The sequence below is a fragment of the Kwoniella bestiolae genome, chromosome 2 (assembly GCF_000512585.2).
Source record: "Kwoniella bestiolae CBS 10118 chromosome 2, complete sequence".
In the NCBI taxonomy this organism is placed as follows: domain Eukaryota; kingdom Fungi; phylum Basidiomycota; class Tremellomycetes; order Tremellales; family Cryptococcaceae; genus Kwoniella; species Kwoniella bestiolae.
The window spans coordinates 1,059,110-1,079,050 of NC_089242.1; the positions used below are offsets into that span (position 1 = coordinate 1,059,110).

Below are 19,941 nucleotides of genomic sequence, written 5' to 3' on the forward strand. Positions count from 1 at the left end.
GGTGCATACAGTCTCCCGGCGCTCGGAATTTGTAAGGAAGTTCAGCACCGAGATGCGTATGTAAGAGTACGCATGGGAAATAAGAGGTCTATTCGTGATGTACATCTTTCCTTCAAACTGCTCGTCACTTTAGTTCCGATAGTTCAGATCAATTTGTCTATAGGCCATGTCCCCACAATCCAGAACAGAGACAAAAACCAAGGTCGAACAAGCTACCGAAAGCGTTGGTCGACTTGACTTGCGTGGTGGCGATGAGGTCAGTACTGCTCAGAGAGTCTAGGTGATCTCGAGGCTGATCTATGGGTGTGCATAGGGACCAAGGTATCCCCAATATCTTCCTTCGGTAGAGCACGCTACGTTCCCAGATTGGGAAGAGGTCAACTATGTCGACCCCGGTACCAGGGGCACAGCCGATAAGAGACATCTCTTCTTGCCTGGTTCAAAACACAAGAATATCACCCCAAGAATCGGAGAGGAGATCCGAGTGAGTCGACAAATGGGTCCAGACCTCAACGGACTGACTGTTCATGTGTAGGGTGTCCAACTTTCTCAATTGACGAAAGAGGGTTTGGATGACTTAGCCTTGTTAGCTGCTGAGCGGGGCGTAGTGATCTTGTGAGTTTGCATATTTCATTTGCTATCTCAATTGGCAGATATTGATGAGCGAACCCGTTCCAGCCGAGATCAAGACTTCAAGGACATTGGGGTGAAACGTCAATTAGAGACCGCCAGGCATTTTGGAAGGCTTCATATCCATCCTGTAAGTCCAAGTCACCTCCACACCTCGGGGTTGCCCGCTGACGGTCAAACAGACTATGGTAAGTACATGGGCCAGGAGCGCCAAATGATTCCCGCTGACTGAGAGGTAAAAGCCTTATCCAAAGGGGATCCCAGAAGTGAGTGTCACAATTTCTAGCTCCATTTGGGTTATAAGGCTGACTTTGCTCTCAGATGCACGTTGTCTACAAAGATCCCGCAGCTGCAGGGTGCGTACAGACCACACGCTTCCGACAAATAATCTGCTGATGTCTTCGCAGTCGATTTAGCGCCATCAAGCCCAGCGACCTGCAATCTGTCAGCTCTGTCGTTTGGCACTCTGACCATACCGCCGAGCAACAACCACCCGGATACACTTTCTTTGTCGCCCTTGAAGTCCCGGAGACCGGCGGTGATACACTCTTCGTCTCCGCTACCGAGGCCTACAAGCAAGTGAGTAACAAAAGCTTTAGGGACGTCCGACTGATTGCGATATGTAGTTGTCCGATAACTACAAAAAGTCACTCGAAGGCTTGAAGATCGTACACGACAACACTGGTATGATAGAGTACGCTAAATCAAAAGGGCTACCAGCGAGATTTAATCCTCAAAAGAGATCTCATCCTCTGAGTGAGCTTGACACCGTGTATCTCCTGAAGAAATGGCTAAAGTGTTATCATAGTCCGAACACACCCGGCAACAGGTGAGAAGATCCTCTGGGCTATCGGTGCAGGTGAGGGCAACGGTATGCCAAGGTACATTGAGGGATTCAAGAGAGAAGAATCCGACGCCACACTTCGATTGCTGAACGATGTCTTACAAAGAAGCGGTGATATCCAAATGAGAGCTTCGTACGAGCCTGGAACAGTTGTTGTATGGGACAAGTACGTTGCTCAAACCTCATCCATCGTGATGGTTGCTGACCTGTAACCATAGCCGTGCTGTCGGACACACGCCTGTGCACGATCACAAGGGGGAGAGACGTCACTTTGTCAGAATCTCAGCTATGGCTGAAACTCCCTTCTAGCTTTGTAGTATCTCTCGTAAATGTATTTGTCATGGACATCGTTCCTCTAGCATAAGTCCTGCACAGAGATGCCATATACCGGAAGCGAATCATGCGAATCCCCAGCTTGTGCTCACCACAAGTCAACTGCCACTCAGAGACAGAGAGGTACCACATCTAGTCGGTTGCTCATGGGAAAGATTCAGGTCTTGGGGCCAAGTTGGACCTGGGCAACTGAGGTTCACCCGAATGAGTGTGTTTCCCCGCCAAGCACGTTGAACCAAAAACTTCAAATTCTCTGTCGTCGGTGGCTCGGATCACCGCCGAAACAGATAACTTTGATTGCGCAATCTTTGATCATCCATGGCGAGCTTCTCAGACCCTGAGTACAAAACGCCGGAAAAAACTCAAATTCATGTTAAATTTCATATCGAAACAAAAACCAAATACTTGGAAGGGATTGCTTATGCATTTGTGTGTCCGAAGTGATGCGATCCGAGCCGAAGGGCAGGTCAATGAAGACCAGCCTGTGAACAGCTGAAGATAAAAATTTAGACCGCAGAATTGTTGTTGTGCTCATCTTTTATCGGGATCGGTTTCAACTGCTCTTGCGATTGTAAAACACCTTGAATACCACTGATAAGATGTCCATCGACAAGAAGCTGAAAGTCGCCATCGTAGGTGCGGGTCCTGGTGGGCTGGCAGCTATCATCCATTTCCTCCGGGTACCGAATGTCGACTTGAGCGTGTTTGAGGCTGCAAGGGAGTTGAAAGAGATAGGCGCTGTGAGTAAGCCTGAGTACAGTATCAGCACCGACGCCGTAGACCGGTCAGCTGATATTGCTATCACCTCCAGGGGATCGGTATCAATCAGAATACTTGGCGGCATCTGCAATTGATGGGAGTAGCAGAGAAATTTGAACAGTTCTTCACCCGGGGCGATGGGACTAAGATGGACGTCGAGAATAGGAATGGTACGAATGGTAAACTGATAAGCAGGAGATACCAGAGCAGTAGGTAGATTTTTCTTCGGAAACTCTAGGTACACGCTGAGCAAATTTATCCACCATAGCCGACCCAAATACCCCTGCCAGATCTAGGATTGAACGATACAAGTTGCAGAATGCGCTTTTATCTGCCGTTCCCAAGGGTCTCATTCAGCTCAACAAGCGATTGACCGACATCAAGGAACAAGAGGATGGCGTAGTACTGATCTTCAAGGATGGGACCAGTGAAGGTCCGTTTGACTTGGTCATTGGTGCGGATGGCATCCGTTCTGTAAGTGATAGAAACTGAAAAACCCAAATTCACTACCGAGCGGATGCTTACGACGGGGTCAAATAGGTGACACGAAGTTACGCATTCCCCGATCACAAGTTGAGTTACACAGGCAAAACAGCCTATAGGATCATAATACCAGGAGAAGCTGTGGCGCACATACCCGACATACCACAGGGATCATGTTTCTGGCATACGAAAGATACGCATATCTATACTAATCCATTGGATAACGGTCTATTTGAGATCGCCACCCGTGCGGTGATACCTGATGAGACTGGGTCGAAAGTCAGTTGGGGTACTGAAGTGCCAAAGGAAGAGGTCGTTGGACATTATACTGTATGTCAATCAGGCTCGATATCCCTCTCGTTCACATGCGGGTCCTGACTCCCTTCGCTTCGAAGGGATACTGTGAAACGATCAGAAAGATACTGGACGTACCAGAGAAATGGCTTGAGTTTGCTATCTTCGGCGGTCCAAGACTGGAGTCGGTCATTCATGGTGGAAGAATCGCCTTATTGGGTGATGCATCACATCGTAAGTTATTGGCAGCAATCTCGCTGGAGGGTTCAATTGAAACTCCCAACAGCTGATCCCTTCTATCCATTCTCTCATGCATAGCCTTGTCTGGTGCGTTTGGCGCAGGAGCGTGTTTCGCATTCGAGGATGCCTATGTGCTATCGAAAGCGGTAGATCAAGCTTTGAAGAACGGGACTTCCATCGCAAAGGCCTTGAAAGAATATGATGAGTTCAGAGCACCTCATTACAAAGCTTTGTATCAGGTCCTGGACGGCTATGCGAGAACTGCCGAAGAAGTGAAGAGCTTGAATGCTGAGTTGAGCGATGATGAGTTCGTCGAAGAGATAGTACAGAAAGGCTTAGCAGGCAACACCAAGTGGATCTATGAATACGACGTGAGTCTGACGTCTGTGCAATCCAGCTCTGTGTCCTCATTGTTCCGTGGTGATCGCATGGTCTAAGGGATTTACTGATATCTTTCTATTCTTACACAGGTGACGAAAGTTTGGCAAGAAAAGTTGGATTCCGCATTGAAAGGGGAAGACGGTCTCGATAAATCTTTGGCTCCCGGTGTAGCTGCCATTGCTGTTACCGCTTAGATCACAGCTTTCTCCCTTCGTTCCCATATGCATCGTTATGATTTATCTTGATGAGCAACCCGATTTTACCTTCGCTGCGGGTCATTTACTGAGAGCAACCTGGCAGGCCCTATCCTCGAATTCCAGGCACTTCGATCGGGACATGAGCCGATACAGCGTGTCGGAAGCGTCTCCTCATCTTCTTGTATACGATCAGCCTCCTCAATCAGGTTATCCACTTCATACCCTTAGACGAAAGACATGGATCCAATCGACCTAGCCGCAGTTTGCCGTATATCCACACTCACGATAAGTACGCATATCATATGCATAGCCTCACAATGCCGTGTTTTGCCTTCTCTTGATGGATACGACAACAGGTCAGATGACTTACGACGAGATCCAGAATCGAGCTAAGCATCTCTCGTGATAGCCTTACCAGAGAAACATCCCCGCGGTTCGATGCTTAACCGATTTTTGATCCCATGGGGCCACTTTGCTAAAAATGGCAATTCACCTCTTGGCATCCTTCCCATCTGTGTTCAGGAACGGATGTTATCACGAGTGGATTACTAAGTGGAAGTGTTCGAAGATCTGCTGATCCACTTGGCGTTCGATAAACTCCAATTCCTCTCCATTTACGCGTGCGAGAAAAGCGCGTTCTGTTAGTCAGGGTTGTGGTTGTCGTCGGCTAAAGATGAGATTTCTTAAACCGACACTTGCCATGTCTCTGAAGATCCATCCGGCTGTTCATCCGAATCCAGGCTGAATCCAAAGGATATAAAAGCTTTCAGGATCCTCAATCATGATATCACATCCCATGATCTCGTCAAACTTTCGAGCTTCTCATTCGACCCTCACCGTGCAACCATGTCATACAATAACAACTACCCAATCGAAGACAAAGCCGAGATAAGCCATATCGAAGCTGGAGATGATCACCTCAAGCATGAAGCTCATCATCATACGACCGCCGAGATCAAACATGGCGATAGAGCTTTGAAATACGTCGGAGAGGAGAGAGTAGAGCTTACAGAGGAGGATGTGAGTCCATCTCAAAGCGAAGCCCGTGTCTGGACTCCAGCTGATCTTACGAACAGAATGCCAGGATCAGACGAAAGACGGATAAGAGGATCTTGTCGATCCTCATGTGGGTCTACTTTTTACAGATCTTCGATAAGACAGTAAGTTCACTACATACCTGCCATCATCAACAACTGTGAACAAAGCTGATCTGATCGCCAGCTTCTCGGGTACGCCAATAACTTGGGCATGTCTACCACAGTCGGTTTACATGGTAATCAATACTCGTTACTCTCAATGATCAACGCCATTGTGCAACTCGGTTGGCAACCTTTCAGTTCCTATCTGCTGGTCAGAGTGCCCGCCAGACATCTAATGACGGGTATGGTCTTTTGCTGGGGTCTATCCCAAGCTTGTATGGCAGCTTCCTCGACGTGGGTTGATTCTCCTGTTGTTTTACCCATCTACTGCCTCTTCGCTTGTTCCTATAGCTGATTCATATCCCAATACCTAGATTCGCTGGCCTCCTGGCCTGTCGGGCATTACTAGGTCTGTTCGAAGCGGGATGTCTCCCCCTCTTCTCACTTCTTACCGTCCAATGGTACCGACGATCCGAACAACCACTCAGAGTAGCAGCTTGGTACTCCACCAACGGAATGGCTACCATCGTTGCCGCTCTCATCTCATTTGGTCTAGGACACGTCAAATCACCCCACATTCACAACTGGCAGTTGATTTTCATCATCTCAGGTATCATCACCGTCCTCACTGCTCCTGTTATCTGGTTTATGATCGACTCGGACGTCGCCTCAGCGAGGTTCTTCGATGAAGAGGAGAAAGCCAAAGCCATTGAGAGATTGAGAGCCAACAACACCGGTACCGGTACCAACGAGTTCAAGTGGAAACAAGTCTTGGAACTCTTCATGGACCCCAAGACGTACCTCTGGCTCGCTCTTACCCTCTGCAACAACGTCGGCGCGGCGGTCACTACTTACTTTGGACCTACCTTGATCGGTAGTTTCGGATTCAGCAAGAACATCAGTTCCCTTCTCAACATGCCATTCGGTTTCCTCCAGATCATCGCCATCATGGTAGGATGCTACGCAGCCACCAAATTCCGATTGAAGTCCGCCATGCTCGCAGCCTTCATCACCGTGGTGATTGTCGGTCTTGCCTTGCTCTACGTTGAAAACACCCGGGGGCACTTGAGGATCGCGGTTGCTTTGGTCGGGTACTACCTCTTGGCATTCTTGTTCGGCTGTAACCCAATGGTAGTCGCTTGGATCGCCGGTAACACCGCTGGGCAGACCAAGAAGGCAGCTGTCATGTCAATCTTCAACGCTGCCTCGGCAGTAGGTAACATCGTCGGTCCGGCCATCTTCACCGACAAGGACAAGCCCCATTACATCCCCGGTCTCAAGACTACGTTGGGTATCTTCTGCGCGATGTTGGCCTGCGTTGGTCTTCAAGTCGTCCTATTGTTCTTCTTCAACAAGCAAAGACAGAACCAGAGAGTCGCACATGGTAAACCCAAGTACATCAAGGATACCTCCATGGAAGACAAGTACCAAGCCTATGGCTCGGATGAACACAACGACGCTCTCGGTCAAAATGGTAAGTCCACCTAGTATTTTCTCATCCAACTTTTAACGATTCATAAGGACTGACAATTCTACTCAATCCAGCATTACTCGATTTGACCGACTTCAAGAACGATGAATTCGTGTACGTCTACTAAGATCGAATTAGCTATCAAGTGATCGGAATCAACGGATGCTAGGAATCTGGGTGCATGTTTTTGTTGATAACATTCTGGAATACGCTGGGAATATTGTACAAATCAAATCGCGATGAAGGTTAAAGTGTCGGATCTCGGTAATCTTATTGGTAAATTATTGTAGGAATTATAGTCGGTCAGTACAAGTGTCTCCATTAGCGATGCTACGCGATTCGCATTGTCATAATCGGATGTCTTGTTCTTGAGCAATCAGTACATAACGGTGCATACCTTCCTCATCCACCCTAGAGCTCCCCATCGTCCCGTCAACCCTATACGACAACTCTAGATACATCTATTGAGGAGGAACGTAAGGTGTAATGAGCATCTTGAAGCGTACACACGTATCAGCATAGATCTCATCATTGATTGAAAGACTGAAGGAACGCTAAACTCACCTTACTGAACTCCTTGATCTTATCTGTGCCTCTGACTTCCTCCGTCAACAATGGTAATTTAACGATATTGAAATCCTCCCCATACAATTCGTAAGCCTCGTTCAAATATTTCTGTTGCATCTTATGACGGACAGTACATTGTTGACAGTTGTCGGTAGATTTTGGGAAGAGCAACTGGTTGACTACGATGTTGTGGCTGTCGATCTCATATGATGTGAGTTCTTGAATAAGTCGTTCGGTCTCGTAGAGTGATAAGAATTCAGAGATACAGACACAGACAAAGGTTGTCTTATCCTAGACACATGAAATGATCAGTATTCGGTAGCGACATTTCATTGTCAGGCGACATTCACGCGGGAGTGGACAGAGAGGGGAAGAGAAGGGGGAAAGAGGTAAGGGCAAGGCGAGAACGGACAGGGGAGCAGAGGAGGAAAGAGGGGCGAGGAAATTGGGAGATCAATAGACAACGGGCCAATACATATATTACAGGTTGATATCAACACTCACTGGATCCTTGAATTGAGAGTTAACCTCTGAGATGACCTCCCTCATACCCTCCAACTTCGCAAACATGTCTTCTTGTGGTCCACCACCTCCAAACATTGATTGCATCTGGTTCAGCATTGGACCGAACCTTCCACTGAGGGTACTTAATTTACCCAAAGCTTTCTCAAGGACGGAGGGGAAAGAGAGGAATCGGAGAGTGTGACCTGTCGGGGCTGTGTCGAAGACTATCACTGAGAATTCCATGGATTTGACGTGTCTAAAAGCAGAATTCTATCAACGATAGTCCCGAGAAAACAGTGAAGAAAATTGACTTGAATGGACTCACTTCATAATCTCTGCAAAGCCCATGGCTTCATCCACACCGGGAATAGCAAAAGCAAGGTCCTGCATCATACCACCCATCCCACCGCTTTGGTCAGCTGAGTAAAAGTATGACCTGATCAGCTGTACTCTATCTCGAAAAGATACAGGAGGAAGACGATGACATGCACTCACAGTTCTCAATCATCTCCTGTAAACTCCCATTGGGGTCAATCTCCATCGCGAACAGGTTATCAAACCCGTTGACCTTTGTCGCATCTTTGCTGAACTTTTGAGAGAAAGCGTCTGACAAGTTGTGGGCTGGATCGGTGGACTGATGGGGGATTTGAGTAGATCAGCACAACGAGATCACTTGAGCGATTGGAAGATACGTGCTTGAGAGAGAGGATAACACGCAAGGATAGAAGGGAATCATCACTCACAATGAGAAGCACGGAATCTCGACAAGCTGCTAGCTGGACAGCAAGGGAACACGAAGTGGTCGTTTTGCCTATCAAGAGCTGTAAGCCTTATTCCCCCGACTCCTTGCCGGGAGTAATGCATTTCATACTCACCGACACCACCTTTACCACCTACCAACAAGGAATTTTGTATTCAGCTGTTATCATTCAACGTGGATAGCCAATGCTTGAGCATAACTCACCACAGAAGATCCATTTCAAGCTCTTCTGATCGAGAATGTTTTGGAGAGTGGGCGGTAAGAGATCGCCTTCTACAACTGCTGCCATGATGGATTGATGGTATGAGGTCGTACGATTTGTTCATGCGAATACAGTTCAAGGTTGATGGATATCATCGATTGGTGGTTGGGATGGTTGACAAGGAAAACGCTGGCAAACAATCGACAACGAGCCTCCACATCGTCATGGTTCATTCATTCCCCTTTGTTTACTCTTTTGCAACAGCATCTTGTCCGTTTCATCCGAGGGTCATGAATAAAGACGAGTACATGCTGAACGAGGAGCGAGTATGGACAGACGTGGGCAGGCTCAAGAGAAAATGCACGAGCTATATCATTACGCTATGATGATTTTATTCCTACAATTACATTTGTCCAGAAACTTCTTCATTTTAAACCAAGACCCCATCTTCACTGCCTTCTCCTAGGGATCTCATTCTACCAAACGTGTCTTCCTAGGCGTATTCCTCCTTCTCGCTCCTTCAGCCTCTGCTTCTTTGGGCACCACCTGCTCAATGACTAATTCGGAGTCCGTTTTAGGTAGAGGTATACGCCTTTGACCTGTTTTACTCAGCGGGCTGGACGGTCGAGCCACAGACAACGATCTTGCTGATGGTCTCCCGATGCCGACAAGCCAGCACACTCTGCATTCGGAAGCAGTATCAGCTGAAGCATCGTAAGGGGATGAAAACTGAGGCTTACCTGGTCATGAACAAAGTCAATGTGATCCAGACAGTACAGTGGATGATGTGCGTCCACTCTGATGGGGATTTGAGGTGAGAGATGGGCAATGGGATGAGTGTGACAAACACACTAAGCGAGTAGGAAGGAGTTTGTCAGTCTGTGCATCCTGTTGACCAGCATTATGAAGTTTACACCAGGAACTCACTGTAGTAGCTACACGATGTCGATAAGATGGATTTAAGCAAATCAGTATCCGCTGAAAAGTGATTCCTGGCATTTTTACTCACATCAGCAATGGCAAGAGGAACCAATAGGCCTTTCATCATCTTCTCCAACAGTGCCGGTCTATCGTCTAAATGCTTCTTGAACAGATACACAAGAGAAAGCGATATCATCGCTAAGAGGATGAAGCCTGTGACATGTACATAGTCTCAGCTATCCATACGAAGTCACCGACCTGCAACGAAAAGTACGTACATGATCCAAGTTGAGATATCACCATTTGTCCTCTTGAACTTCCTCCGATACCGACAGTAAGTCTCTCGATGCTATCAGAAAGTTGATATCGTCCGAAGTCCTCCGGGTTGATTATTGCTGATAGACCTCCGGCAATGGTCAAGACTGATTCTACCACCCAGAAGAAGTAGTAGTACTTCGCAGGGAGGACTGATCGCATGGTGTTGGCCGTGATTACTAAGCTTTGGGTGTAGTGAGCAGAGTGGTAGGATCTGTATGCCAATGCAGGTATAAGTGAGAACATTAAGTGGAAGAAACGACGGATGAGTGATGTTCATGTTGGTTTGGCTGAGTGTGGGATTTCAGGCACATGACTCATGACATTCCAATAGAGTGGCAAATTAACCTTCATCTCAATCTCACTGTTAGGTCTACCTTTCAACAATCGAAAGGCTCTCATGCATGTTTTGAGTGTCGGGCACAATGGACTTCAATCGTCGAAAGCTTAAGGAATCATGCATTCTCATCAAACCCAAAAATACCTCATGCTCTATTTATCTCTGCTTCACCATCCTGTAAACCGTCAAAAGTCAATGGAGATTCGTCGCCCCCAATCCTTGATCCTTAACACCTGATATTGCAAGACGAATTCAATCGCAGTGATCCACCTCTTGACCCTCCTATGTCTCCTTCTTCTACGTCTCTGTCTTCTCTCCTCTTTATCCTTTTTAAGTTGTTCCTCTCTACGAGCACTGACCTCAGGGTTATATATCGTCAGCTCCCCTTCGTAAGGTTGATATATGGTCATGTCATCTCTTCGGAGGTGACCCGAGCCAATGAGGGAGCAATGGGGTCCGTTCATGTTAGGTATGAAGCAGTGGACGTTGATGGGCCAGTCGAAGGAGATTTTATCGCTGGAACAGATCGTTCTGGTATCGTTGATGGAGATGTTGGGTGTCAATGGCCATTGAGTGACTGGATAATGTTTCCTGTTACAGGTAACAAGGCGAAGGATGGAAGGTCCAGGAGCAAGAGGCGGAACAGTGGAAATGTGATCGGAAAGTACAGGGCTGACTATACCATGAGCTTGGTCGTTGTCGGTATTGACGTATTGATATATCGTGACTTGTACGGTAGGTGCGAAGTGGATGGAAGTTGGTCGGATGGCGTTCACTGGGATGAGCAGAGAAGAGTCGGGTGCTACTGGTTGAGCTCGGGAGGGTGATTTGGTAGGTACTGCTTTGGACATGGTGGTGATCGCTGTATGTATGTCTCGTATAATGACCAAGGAGATGGGGGCTGATGCGAAGAAGAACAAAAAATTACTTCGGTCAAGATATGTATCTGTATATAGATATATCGCTGATCCGCCTAATCGTGGTAGCCTCTCGCCTTCAATTGAGCGATACGATAAGCGATATATGGCATTCAAAGTTCGACAGGTCTGCACGCACTACCATTTGAACCGGCCGAGACCGATCTTCCACATCTTTCAAAACAGCAGAGCTGAGATCAGCTCAGCTACGCTCCAGACCCATCAATTCGGAAAAGTAAGTTTGTCGTTCTGCCGAACTGATGCCGGATGTCACTACTACACCAGATGAGGTGTTGAAACAGCGTCGTAATCATAGTATGTACAGCTCTGAAGTATAATCGTGGCAAATCCTTGACATTGCGGTGCGGAAGCTCGAACTATATTTTCGATTATTCCTTGCTGGTTCAGTATCGCCCATGCATGTAAGAGTTACAAATGAGATTTAAGATACATTTCGTTCTCTCTCTTTACTTCCCTTCACATTCATATTTACACGTCAAGCCTACGATACATAAATTATTAACTCGCAATACTTCATGATCAATTGCCCACTTTAGGATATCATCTCTGGACATATGTGGTGGCGACCACACCGACCCCATAACGATGACTTACTATTCCTGTCCCCCATCCATATCGATGTCCTTGGAAAGTCTTCCCTCCAAACACGAACTTCCGGAAAGTCATGACTTCAAACCTACCCGTAAGTCCCCCTCACTCAATCAGTCATCTGCACCCGCTGACGAGCTTTTGCCACCGCAGTGAGCTCTTGCTCCTTAACCAGTTCGAGTCCTACTCCCTCTCTCATTTTCAGTACCACCCGATCTCACTCTGGCCACTCGAGTTTTGAGGAGTTCGATATCGACAAACAAGCAGTCGAGGCGAAGGAGTTCCAATCAGTCATGGGATACAATAAACGACGATATCCCAATTGCAATAGAGATCTAGCTCTCTCATTGGGATACAAGCTTCAAACGGCAAAAGCTGAGGATATCGAGAACGATGGATCCGATAATCCGTATAAAATCAAGGTTGAGCCGTCTACGAGCATCAAGTGGGGTAAGATCCCAATTTCGGATATCCCATTTGGCGACGAGGGACGAACGATGGCCGCTTGTGGGGCCAAATTAGTACAGGAGATTATGCATGAGGAGGCAGTGTACGAGTGTAAGGGGAAAGTGATGATGCGAAGAACAGAAAAGTCAAGGGGGAGAAAGCGAGATGCCAACGATCAATATAAGCCAAGTGCGGTGCTATCATTGACGCGAGGTTTATAATGGCTGATAAAGGCATTTTCAGAAACTTCCGGTAAAGTTGATAAGAACACTTCGGCTCAGCGAAAGCCCAAGTCTACCAGAACCGCGACCAAGAAGAGAGGAAAATCCCGGGTCGCCTCCAAGCTAGAAGAAAGCCCGTTCTGGGGTACCGACCATACAGATGAGGACTTATCCCCGTTAGAACCTATATTCGAGCTCTCGCTTCCTCGACATAAAACCATCCTCAACGGCAAGCGAACGACGTCCAAATCATCGGCACTTACCACTCAAACGGACGAAACGACCGATTCCGATAAGACCCTCATCAGCGATCAACTCAGGACTTTCCAGAGTATCACCCTCATCAAGATCCAAAATGCCAATATTCGTTTCATACCCGCTTATCACTATACTCGAGCCACTATTCGAAGAGTACTTCCGAGTCCGTCGAATGATATTGGATCAATAACGCCGCCTTGGACAGGGAGTACGAAAGACAGAGAGCTGAGAGGGCGAGAGCGAAGCTGCAGGAGAGACAGGAGATGAGAGGTAGATTCCCCGACTTGGCAATCGAGGCGATCGATATGTACGTAAAGAATTACGGGGAAAAGGTCGGGATGGAGAGGTTCGAGAAATGGTTGGAGTTTGAGAGGGAGTTTTATAATGTGGAATATACGGTTGATATGGCGATTAAGGAGAAACGAAGAAGGTCAAGTTGGTTTAGGAAGCTTGTTTGGTATTGATATTTAAGCTTTGATACGATGATTGCTCTGAATGCGCAATGCATCCACGCTTTGTACTTCTATTTCATACCTACTTGATGAATAATGCATTTGTGCTGAGAAATGGCTCTCGCGGAGAACGCCACTAGCTCATGCTACTGGTTGTGCGCAATTCTACAACAATCCTACATTTTTTTACCATTCAATAGTGATCGGTGGCCGGGAAACCTCAACTTGTTGTCAAATCGAATTGCACATACATTATACATTCCATCAATCATCACACAAAAACTACCGAAACTTTTCAAGTAAGGAAGAGACCAGTATTGATCGTTTCCCTTCGTATAATCCCTGCATTATATATACTGTATATATCGAAAGACGGGGTACCAATTATATCCGACCAAAAGCTCAATCACCCATATAAATGATTGATCTATACCTTGTCATCGTGGTGCTCGACGTGAGAGGTGACACCTTTCTCCTCATCATCGAAAGCCTTCTCGATAGCTCCTGCTCGTCTGGCGATCTCCGCCTCTCGTTCTTCCTTGGTGACTGATCCGAAGATGATATCCATAGCTTCGAGGGAGGTACCGGAAGTCTCGGGTAGGAAGAGGAGGGCAAGGGTGAAGGAAATGATGTTGATGGCGGCGAAGAAGAAGAACTAAAAATCATCACAACATAAGCACATCGTCTTCGGTAAGCAGTGAAAATCGGATTAAAACTCACGATTCCACCGTTGGGCATCTTGATGACCATAAGAGGGGTAGCTTTGGTGACACCGAAGTTCCAAGCCCATTGGGTGGCAGCAGCAGTCATAAGCCCATAGTGTCGAGTTCTGTTACTAAAGATTTCGGAACAGATGACCCATGGGAGGGGACCGACGGAGAAGCAGTAGGGAATGACGAAGAGGTAGATGCAAACAGCCATACCGATGGACGCGGGAGGGACAGTGGTCGCTGCTGGGTTAGGGATATGGGTTTTGAAGATGGCACCGACAATCCACAAGAACAGACTCATGAGAGCGATACCGGTGAGGAGAGGCTTCTTTCTACCGAATCTGTCTACACCGAAAACGATGAAAATGGCAGTGGCGACAATCTTGACGATACCGTATACTCCAGAAGCGAGAAGACCAGTCTTCGCGCCTTTCAGACCGATAGATTGGAAGATGGTGGGTGCGTAGTAACTGATACTGTTCTGGCCTGACCATTGTTGAAGCGTAAAGATGGTGAAGGCGATGATAAATCGGATGGGGTTACCCTTGGCACCGATCTCTCTCCATGAGGCACCCTTGGTAGCGGCCTCTTCCTCTCGAATAGCAGCGATGATTTCAGCAAATTCGAATTGGACGGCAGGGTCTGAAGCTGGAAGCTTCCTGATCCAAGCGAGGTTCTTGAGGGCAAGCTCATCCTTGTGCTTGGTGGCGAGCCATCGAGGAGATTCTTTCAAGATTGGGAGAAGGAGGACCATGATACCGACTGGGACAAGTTGGAAACCGATGGGGATTCGCCATTGGATAGCTCCTCGAGCGGGGTTCATGAAGGTAACACCGTAGTTGATCCAGTAAGAGAAGGCGACACCAATGACGACGACTACCTGGAACATACCGGTGATTCGACCTCGAATCTGAGATTGACATGTCAAGTCAGCGGGAGAGCTATTTGCAAATGAAGCTAGTCACCGACCCACCTCTTTGGGAGCGATCTCAGAAGCGTAGGTAGGGCAGACCATGGACATCAGACCGACACCGAAACCAGCGGTGAATCGACCACCGTATACCAGACTGAGAGAGGTCTTGGTGACTGTTTGCAAGATACCACCGAGGATGAAAATCCAACAACCGACCATAAGCGACTAGATTCAAAGGCAAGAGGTCGTCAGCATATGTAATCAAGATCGCTTTTCGTTGTATTCAAAAATTCCGGGGGGTTTTTTCTTTTTTTTTTTTTTTTTTTTTCCGAGCGAGGGGGAGGAGGGTCCGACTTACCCATTTCCTACCCAAACGGTCTTCCAAGGGAGCACCAAAGAGCGCACCGAAGAAAGCTCCGCCCTGCAGAATAGCGACGATATTACCTTGAAGAGCAGCGATTTGTGACTTGGTACCAGTGATATTGAAGTCCTTGGCGAAGGATGGAAGAGCGATGACACCTCCACCGAGACCGGTGTCGTAACCGAATAGGAAGATACCCATGAACCCTACAGCAGCCAGCAGGTACGCTCTGGAGTGTGCATGCCATGGTCTGTGGGTGTTTGGGGCGAAAGATGCTTCTTGAGCATCGTGTCGTCGCTCTTCAGCGCGTTCAGAAACTCTACAACCGAAAGTCAGGATCTGCCACTTTCACTATGGTGACTCGCGGATCTCGCCACTTACCCGAGCGCCATTGTTAAACTGTATACCTCTTGAATGAATGTCTTGTCTAATAAGATACAATCGATTGGTGTGATTGATATGATCACAAAGCTGGATGATCGAGAGGCGAGGAAAGTAAGTATTTTATCTGGATCTGATGTCCCCTTATTTATATGTGTTTTGCAGGATATGTGCAGATCAGAAAATCCAGCATGACCATCAGCTCGAGACAAACAATTTAGACGTCTCTCCCACCCCCACGGGCCGCCGGACCGTCAAATGTCTTTATGTATCTTTTTACGATATCTGTGACAATAAAGCAGCATCATGACAAATCCAAAGTCAAATCGAAAGCGAGAGGCGCATCAAGCGCGAAGGGTCAGAGCTGAAGATTGGGTTCAATCTGATCTTGAATCCCGGCCAAAACGGGTATCTTAGAGACGTATCCCTACTTGCCTATTTGTGGGGGACAGGGGCCGAGCGCTCTTGGAATGACACAGATACTTCTTCCCTCTTTTCATGTGTGGATGGCAAACGTAAACTGCAAAAGGGAATAAGCTTGCAAAAGCCAGATTGGGACACCACATGATACCAAGCGTCCCAAAATAGGTGGGGTAAGGTACACTCTGCCCTGAAATGTCAGCGGTCCGGACCTGACCCGCTCTGGAACCGTTGGCGACGATATGCCTCTTCCTGCGTGAATCTCATCCTCAAGTCTCGATCGAAATGAGACTCGCCCGGTAGTCAAGTTTACCGGGTTTACAGCATGGCCTTTGTGAGCAAGTAAAGGTAAAACCCTTGTCACCTCCACTGGATTTTGTCCGGGCCGCCGAGGTATATTTAGATTATCCAAGAATATTTGTGGAGGTACGCCTTGACCTGCCTGTTTGACAAGTTCTCGGCAGTATGGCACGAGAATCGCATTGAAAGGCAGATGATCGATTTTCGGACTGACATTTACTGTAGCTACACAAGTCGCACGTCAGATGACCCAAAGAATTGGATCAATGGTGGAGTGGTAAAAACCTAGAAGCTGCTCGGATCGAGCCCAATCCCCGAATTGAATGGAAAACGTTTAGAACGGACCGTACGCCGTAGACGACTGAACGTATTCAGATGTCGGCCCGACTAACTTGAACTTTCTGTCAGATGGAATGGCAAATCGACATATGCATGAATGATGAGGTCTGTTCTACAGTCTATCGTTCTCTATCTGAATCTCCAAGTCACCTTTCCCTCTGGCCAACATCAGTTTCCCAGCGGCCAATTTCTCTCGTTCCCTTAGCTCTTGTATCTGCAAGGCGTCCTCTAGCTTATAAACTTTATCCCCACCCTCGTCCCCGCCTGCAACACCCTGAAGCGCCTTCGGAGCTTGTAAAGCTTGGTTCACCTCGTCTTCAAAGGACGTCTCGGAAGCATCTTTGACTCCACCCAGCAGATCAAACTCCGAGTTTCGTCCTGATGGTTCGTAAGCTACTCCACGCCTAGCAGCTTTCTTCTGTCGGATCCTATTTCCACGATCATCGTCAGTACACTGACAAAGCGAACAAACGTATTGCCAACAACTCACCTTTCTAACTCTGTAACTCTCTGTTCCTGCCATTCCTTCATCTCCTTCTCCAACTTCTCCAATTCAGCCTTCTGCGAATCGGCCAATTCCAACTCTACAGCATCAGATTTAGTAGGATACGCACATCCTGCCAGCCTCAACACGTCTGGAGCCTCCATGTGATCCGAAGTCGTCGTCATTCGATGTGCGAACTCGCAGTTCCATCCTGGAGTTAAGATGAACTCTCCACCTAGTTGAGTGAGAGTACCGGGATTGGCCAAGGGCATACGGAAGAATGCGTTCTGGAGGTGTTTCAAATTAGCTTGGACCGTGATAGAGAGGGAGAGTGGGTTTCAACATACCCCTAATCCATGTACCAGTTGTCCAGGAACGGTACGTTGGTGATATGCGGCACGACCTTTGAACAGTGGCCCGAAATCGTTCGTCATTTTCGTCATTCTAGACACATTGAATGGAATTGTTAGTCTCAATCCTCAGCAAGAAGTCAGATAATGGAAGATAGGTTTAATGAGCAGGATGGAAGAATGACCGAGAGAGATCTACTCACCCCATTAACTGATACAGCCTCCTAGGCCCATCCACATAGATAGGGAACGGACAATTGAACAACTTCTTATAAGACTTGATGATCTTCCAACTCCCATTCGAAATCACCACAACCCTTATGCCTGCCTTCTCCAGCGCTACGGGATCAAGCAGCGAGAGCGAGGCGAACGTATAATCCTGGCATTGTCCACACCAGAAATGTCTTATGAAGAATATCACAGTTTTGAACACCTTTTTCTCTTCCTGAGGCGTTGAGTTGGGTCCAGAATAGGTAGCTGATTTTTCCATCGATGCCGATGCCGATTCCTTGCCCTTGCCTTTTCCCTTCTGGTTTTGATTCTGATGGTCATCAATCAGGGTGTTGGCTTGATCGTCTTGATACCTGGGAAAGAAATCACCAAAACACTTCAAATCTCCATTCTCGTCTTTCAGAAAACACGTTCCTGCCTCCCATAGGTTCTTCTTGGACGGTATACGATCGATACTAAACTCTTCTTCTTCTTTCCTATCCTTAGCCTTTTCCTTGCCGATAGCAGAAGCATCAGACTTTTTGACTTTCTCGGTGCTATCCCATCGATTAAATATCTTGGATCTGAACCCATTTCCCGTGCCAGAACCTGAGGATTCGTTCTTACTCAATGGTGCAGATGCATGTATCTGAATATGACCCTTCTGCGAAGCCCCGGTGACTCTAGGTTTTGCTGTTTGTGGAGAAGTTGAAGAGGAAGTAGTGGGCTGTAAAGTTTTGTTCGCTTCTTCGACAGGTGTAGGAGGTAATGGCCGGTCCATAGAAAGTGAGATCATACGAGCATTCAAGGCGTCTTCCTTGTCTATCCTTGATAGTTGTCCTTTGCGTACACCAACAGAGGTCGAAGGTCTATCCTCATCCACCGACTTCCTTCCACCAAACGTACCAGCCGTATCAGGTCTAGCATTCTTCTTCTTCCTAATCGCTATGCTTTCTTCATCTTCCTTTGGCGAGTTGACCGCTCGTCTAGGTGGAGGGGGAGGTGTCCTTCCAACAGATCTATCAGGGGGTATCAAAGGATTATTGTGTATGCTCGGCGTACTGCTTCGACTGATCGAGAAGCTCTTGAGACTACTTGATCCACTATCATGTTTGCTATGCCTGGTGGCGAAAGGATGGTCGACAGGTAATGATAATGGAATTGTACGATTCTCATCAACCAGCAGAGAGGGGACTGGTTTCCTCCTGAGCGAATGAGATCGTTTATGATTGATAGTGTTGTCCGTTATCGGCGTGGAAGTTGAGGAAGGGGTATTGGCTCGTTGGGGTACCTGTGATAGGACATTATCAGAATCAGGTTCAGGTACCAAGGTCGGTGCGGAGGATCTTCGCCTTTCTGATTGAGGTGGGAAATCCTTGACTGGTAATATCCTGTTGTCTTCTATTTTTGTTGGTTGAGGTTCGTGGGGTTTATTGTTCGGCTGGGTGAACAACGAGCGGAAAGAAGACGAAGCGGAGGTGTTGGAAGATTGACGGTGGGGGTTATTGGGCCTTGAGGGAACAATTGGTGCCATATTGGTGCTATTCGAATGATGATTATCAGACCGCAGCGCAGAAGATTTCCACAAGGTAGCGTGCAAAAGATATAACTTAGTAGAGCTAACAAAATTGATGGCTTCGAATATGACTGTCAACTGAACTATCAATGATGGAATTGGAGACGTCGACTCCAACACATGCACCTACACCATAGCAGAATATCCTATTATGTACAGCATCCATCATCTTCACGTCATGCAAAGCAAAGAACCCCATATGATACCAGAAAAAAAAGTGCTTGACCTGTGCTTGTGCCTTGTCAAATTACGAGATAATTTACAAATCTCAGCCAAAATATATCTTCCCGTCCCCGATAATCTGATGTGACAATCTAACCCTCCAAGGGGAAATAGGCAGGTTGGAGTTTTCACCTTTTTTCGGTGAACGTCCACGCCAGACAAGGTCCAGTATCCGGACCTGACATGGCGCCGATCGTCGTACTGTACTGACCGAAAGATACGGCGACCTGGCCTATTCGTGACCTTTTGAGACCACTGTGTCTCGTAGCGGCAAATGGTAAAATGATCCCAAATTTACAAACCCCTGATTCAAATCCTGTATGACTAATGCTAAAAAACCGGGATTTCTAATTTAGACTGCACATACTCACACCTCTCGATCAGACGTTGT

General features: G+C 47.3%; 9 protein-coding genes across 9 annotated transcripts; 4 read left to right on the forward strand and 5 right to left on the reverse strand.

The window, feature by feature from the left end:
• Nucleotides 1-166: 166 nt before the first annotated feature.
• On the forward strand, nt 167-1,783 carry I302_103535 (uncharacterized protein; the record flags this gene model as incomplete). Its single annotated transcript, XM_065869685.1, has 10 exons — nt 167-256; nt 314-484; nt 536-615; nt 679-760; nt 873-896; nt 952-986; nt 1,038-1,209; nt 1,257-1,386; nt 1,439-1,640; nt 1,693-1,783. The coding sequence occupies 10 exons, from the start codon at nt 167-169 to the stop codon at nt 1,781-1,783; spliced, it is 1,077 nt and encodes a 358-aa protein (XP_065725757.1).
• Nucleotides 1,784-2,406: 623 nt separating this feature from the next.
• Nucleotides 2,407-4,158, forward strand: I302_103536 (uncharacterized protein; the record flags this gene model as incomplete). Its single annotated transcript, XM_019188903.1, has 7 exons — nt 2,407-2,547; nt 2,619-2,775; nt 2,835-3,040; nt 3,107-3,379; nt 3,445-3,577; nt 3,662-3,954; nt 4,054-4,158. 7 exons carry the CDS (start codon nt 2,407-2,409, stop codon nt 4,156-4,158), a joined length of 1,308 nt encoding a protein of 435 aa, XP_019048465.1.
• An 849-nt stretch (nt 4,159-5,007) lies between these two features.
• On the forward strand, nt 5,008-6,898 carry I302_103537 (uncharacterized protein; the record flags this gene model as incomplete). The annotated part of the gene is made up of 5 exons (XM_019188904.1): nt 5,008-5,181; nt 5,238-5,321; nt 5,383-5,594; nt 5,675-6,774; nt 6,846-6,898. The coding sequence occupies 5 exons, from the start codon at nt 5,008-5,010 to the stop codon at nt 6,896-6,898; spliced, it is 1,623 nt and encodes a 540-aa protein (XP_019048466.1).
• A 334-nt stretch (nt 6,899-7,232) lies between these two features.
• Nucleotides 7,233-8,891, reverse strand: I302_103538 (ATPase GET3; the record flags this gene model as incomplete). Its single annotated transcript, XM_019188905.1, has 8 exons — nt 7,233-7,265; nt 7,336-7,629; nt 7,843-8,098; nt 8,168-8,261; nt 8,338-8,476; nt 8,586-8,653; nt 8,718-8,735; nt 8,807-8,891. 8 exons carry the CDS (start codon nt 8,889-8,891, stop codon nt 7,233-7,235), a joined length of 987 nt encoding a protein of 328 aa, XP_019048467.1.
• Nucleotides 8,892-9,275: 384 nt separating this feature from the next.
• I302_103539 (uncharacterized protein) lies at nt 9,276-10,202 on the reverse strand (the record flags this gene model as incomplete). Its single annotated transcript, XM_019188906.1, has 5 exons — nt 9,276-9,486; nt 9,545-9,655; nt 9,732-9,739; nt 9,814-9,938; nt 10,004-10,202. The coding sequence occupies 5 exons, from the start codon at nt 10,200-10,202 to the stop codon at nt 9,276-9,278; spliced, it is 654 nt and encodes a 217-aa protein (XP_019048468.1).
• A 363-nt stretch (nt 10,203-10,565) lies between these two features.
• Nucleotides 10,566-11,231, reverse strand: I302_103540 (uncharacterized protein; the record flags this gene model as incomplete). The annotated part of the gene is made up of 1 exon (XM_019188907.1): nt 10,566-11,231. The coding sequence occupies one exon, from the start codon at nt 11,229-11,231 to the stop codon at nt 10,566-10,568; it is 666 nt and encodes a 221-aa protein (XP_019048469.1).
• A 672-nt stretch (nt 11,232-11,903) lies between these two features.
• On the forward strand, nt 11,904-13,296 carry I302_103541 (uncharacterized protein; the record flags this gene model as incomplete). The annotated part of the gene is made up of 4 exons (XM_065869686.1): nt 11,904-12,000; nt 12,060-12,542; nt 12,597-12,985; nt 13,054-13,296. 4 exons carry the CDS (start codon nt 11,904-11,906, stop codon nt 13,294-13,296), a joined length of 1,212 nt encoding a protein of 403 aa, XP_065725758.1.
• Nucleotides 13,297-13,711: 415 nt separating this feature from the next.
• Nucleotides 13,712-15,660, reverse strand: I302_103542 (uncharacterized protein; the record flags this gene model as incomplete). Its single annotated transcript, XM_019188909.1, has 5 exons — nt 13,712-13,939; nt 14,005-14,904; nt 14,968-15,132; nt 15,266-15,587; nt 15,650-15,660. 5 exons carry the CDS (start codon nt 15,658-15,660, stop codon nt 13,712-13,714), a joined length of 1,626 nt encoding a protein of 541 aa, XP_019048471.1.
• A 1,160-nt stretch (nt 15,661-16,820) lies between these two features.
• On the reverse strand, nt 16,821-19,286 carry I302_103543 (uncharacterized protein; the record flags this gene model as incomplete). Its single annotated transcript, XM_019188910.1, has 4 exons — nt 16,821-17,136; nt 17,199-17,479; nt 17,540-17,636; nt 17,746-19,286. 4 exons carry the CDS (start codon nt 19,284-19,286, stop codon nt 16,821-16,823), a joined length of 2,235 nt encoding a protein of 744 aa, XP_019048472.1.
• Nucleotides 19,287-19,941: the final 655 nt, after the last annotated feature.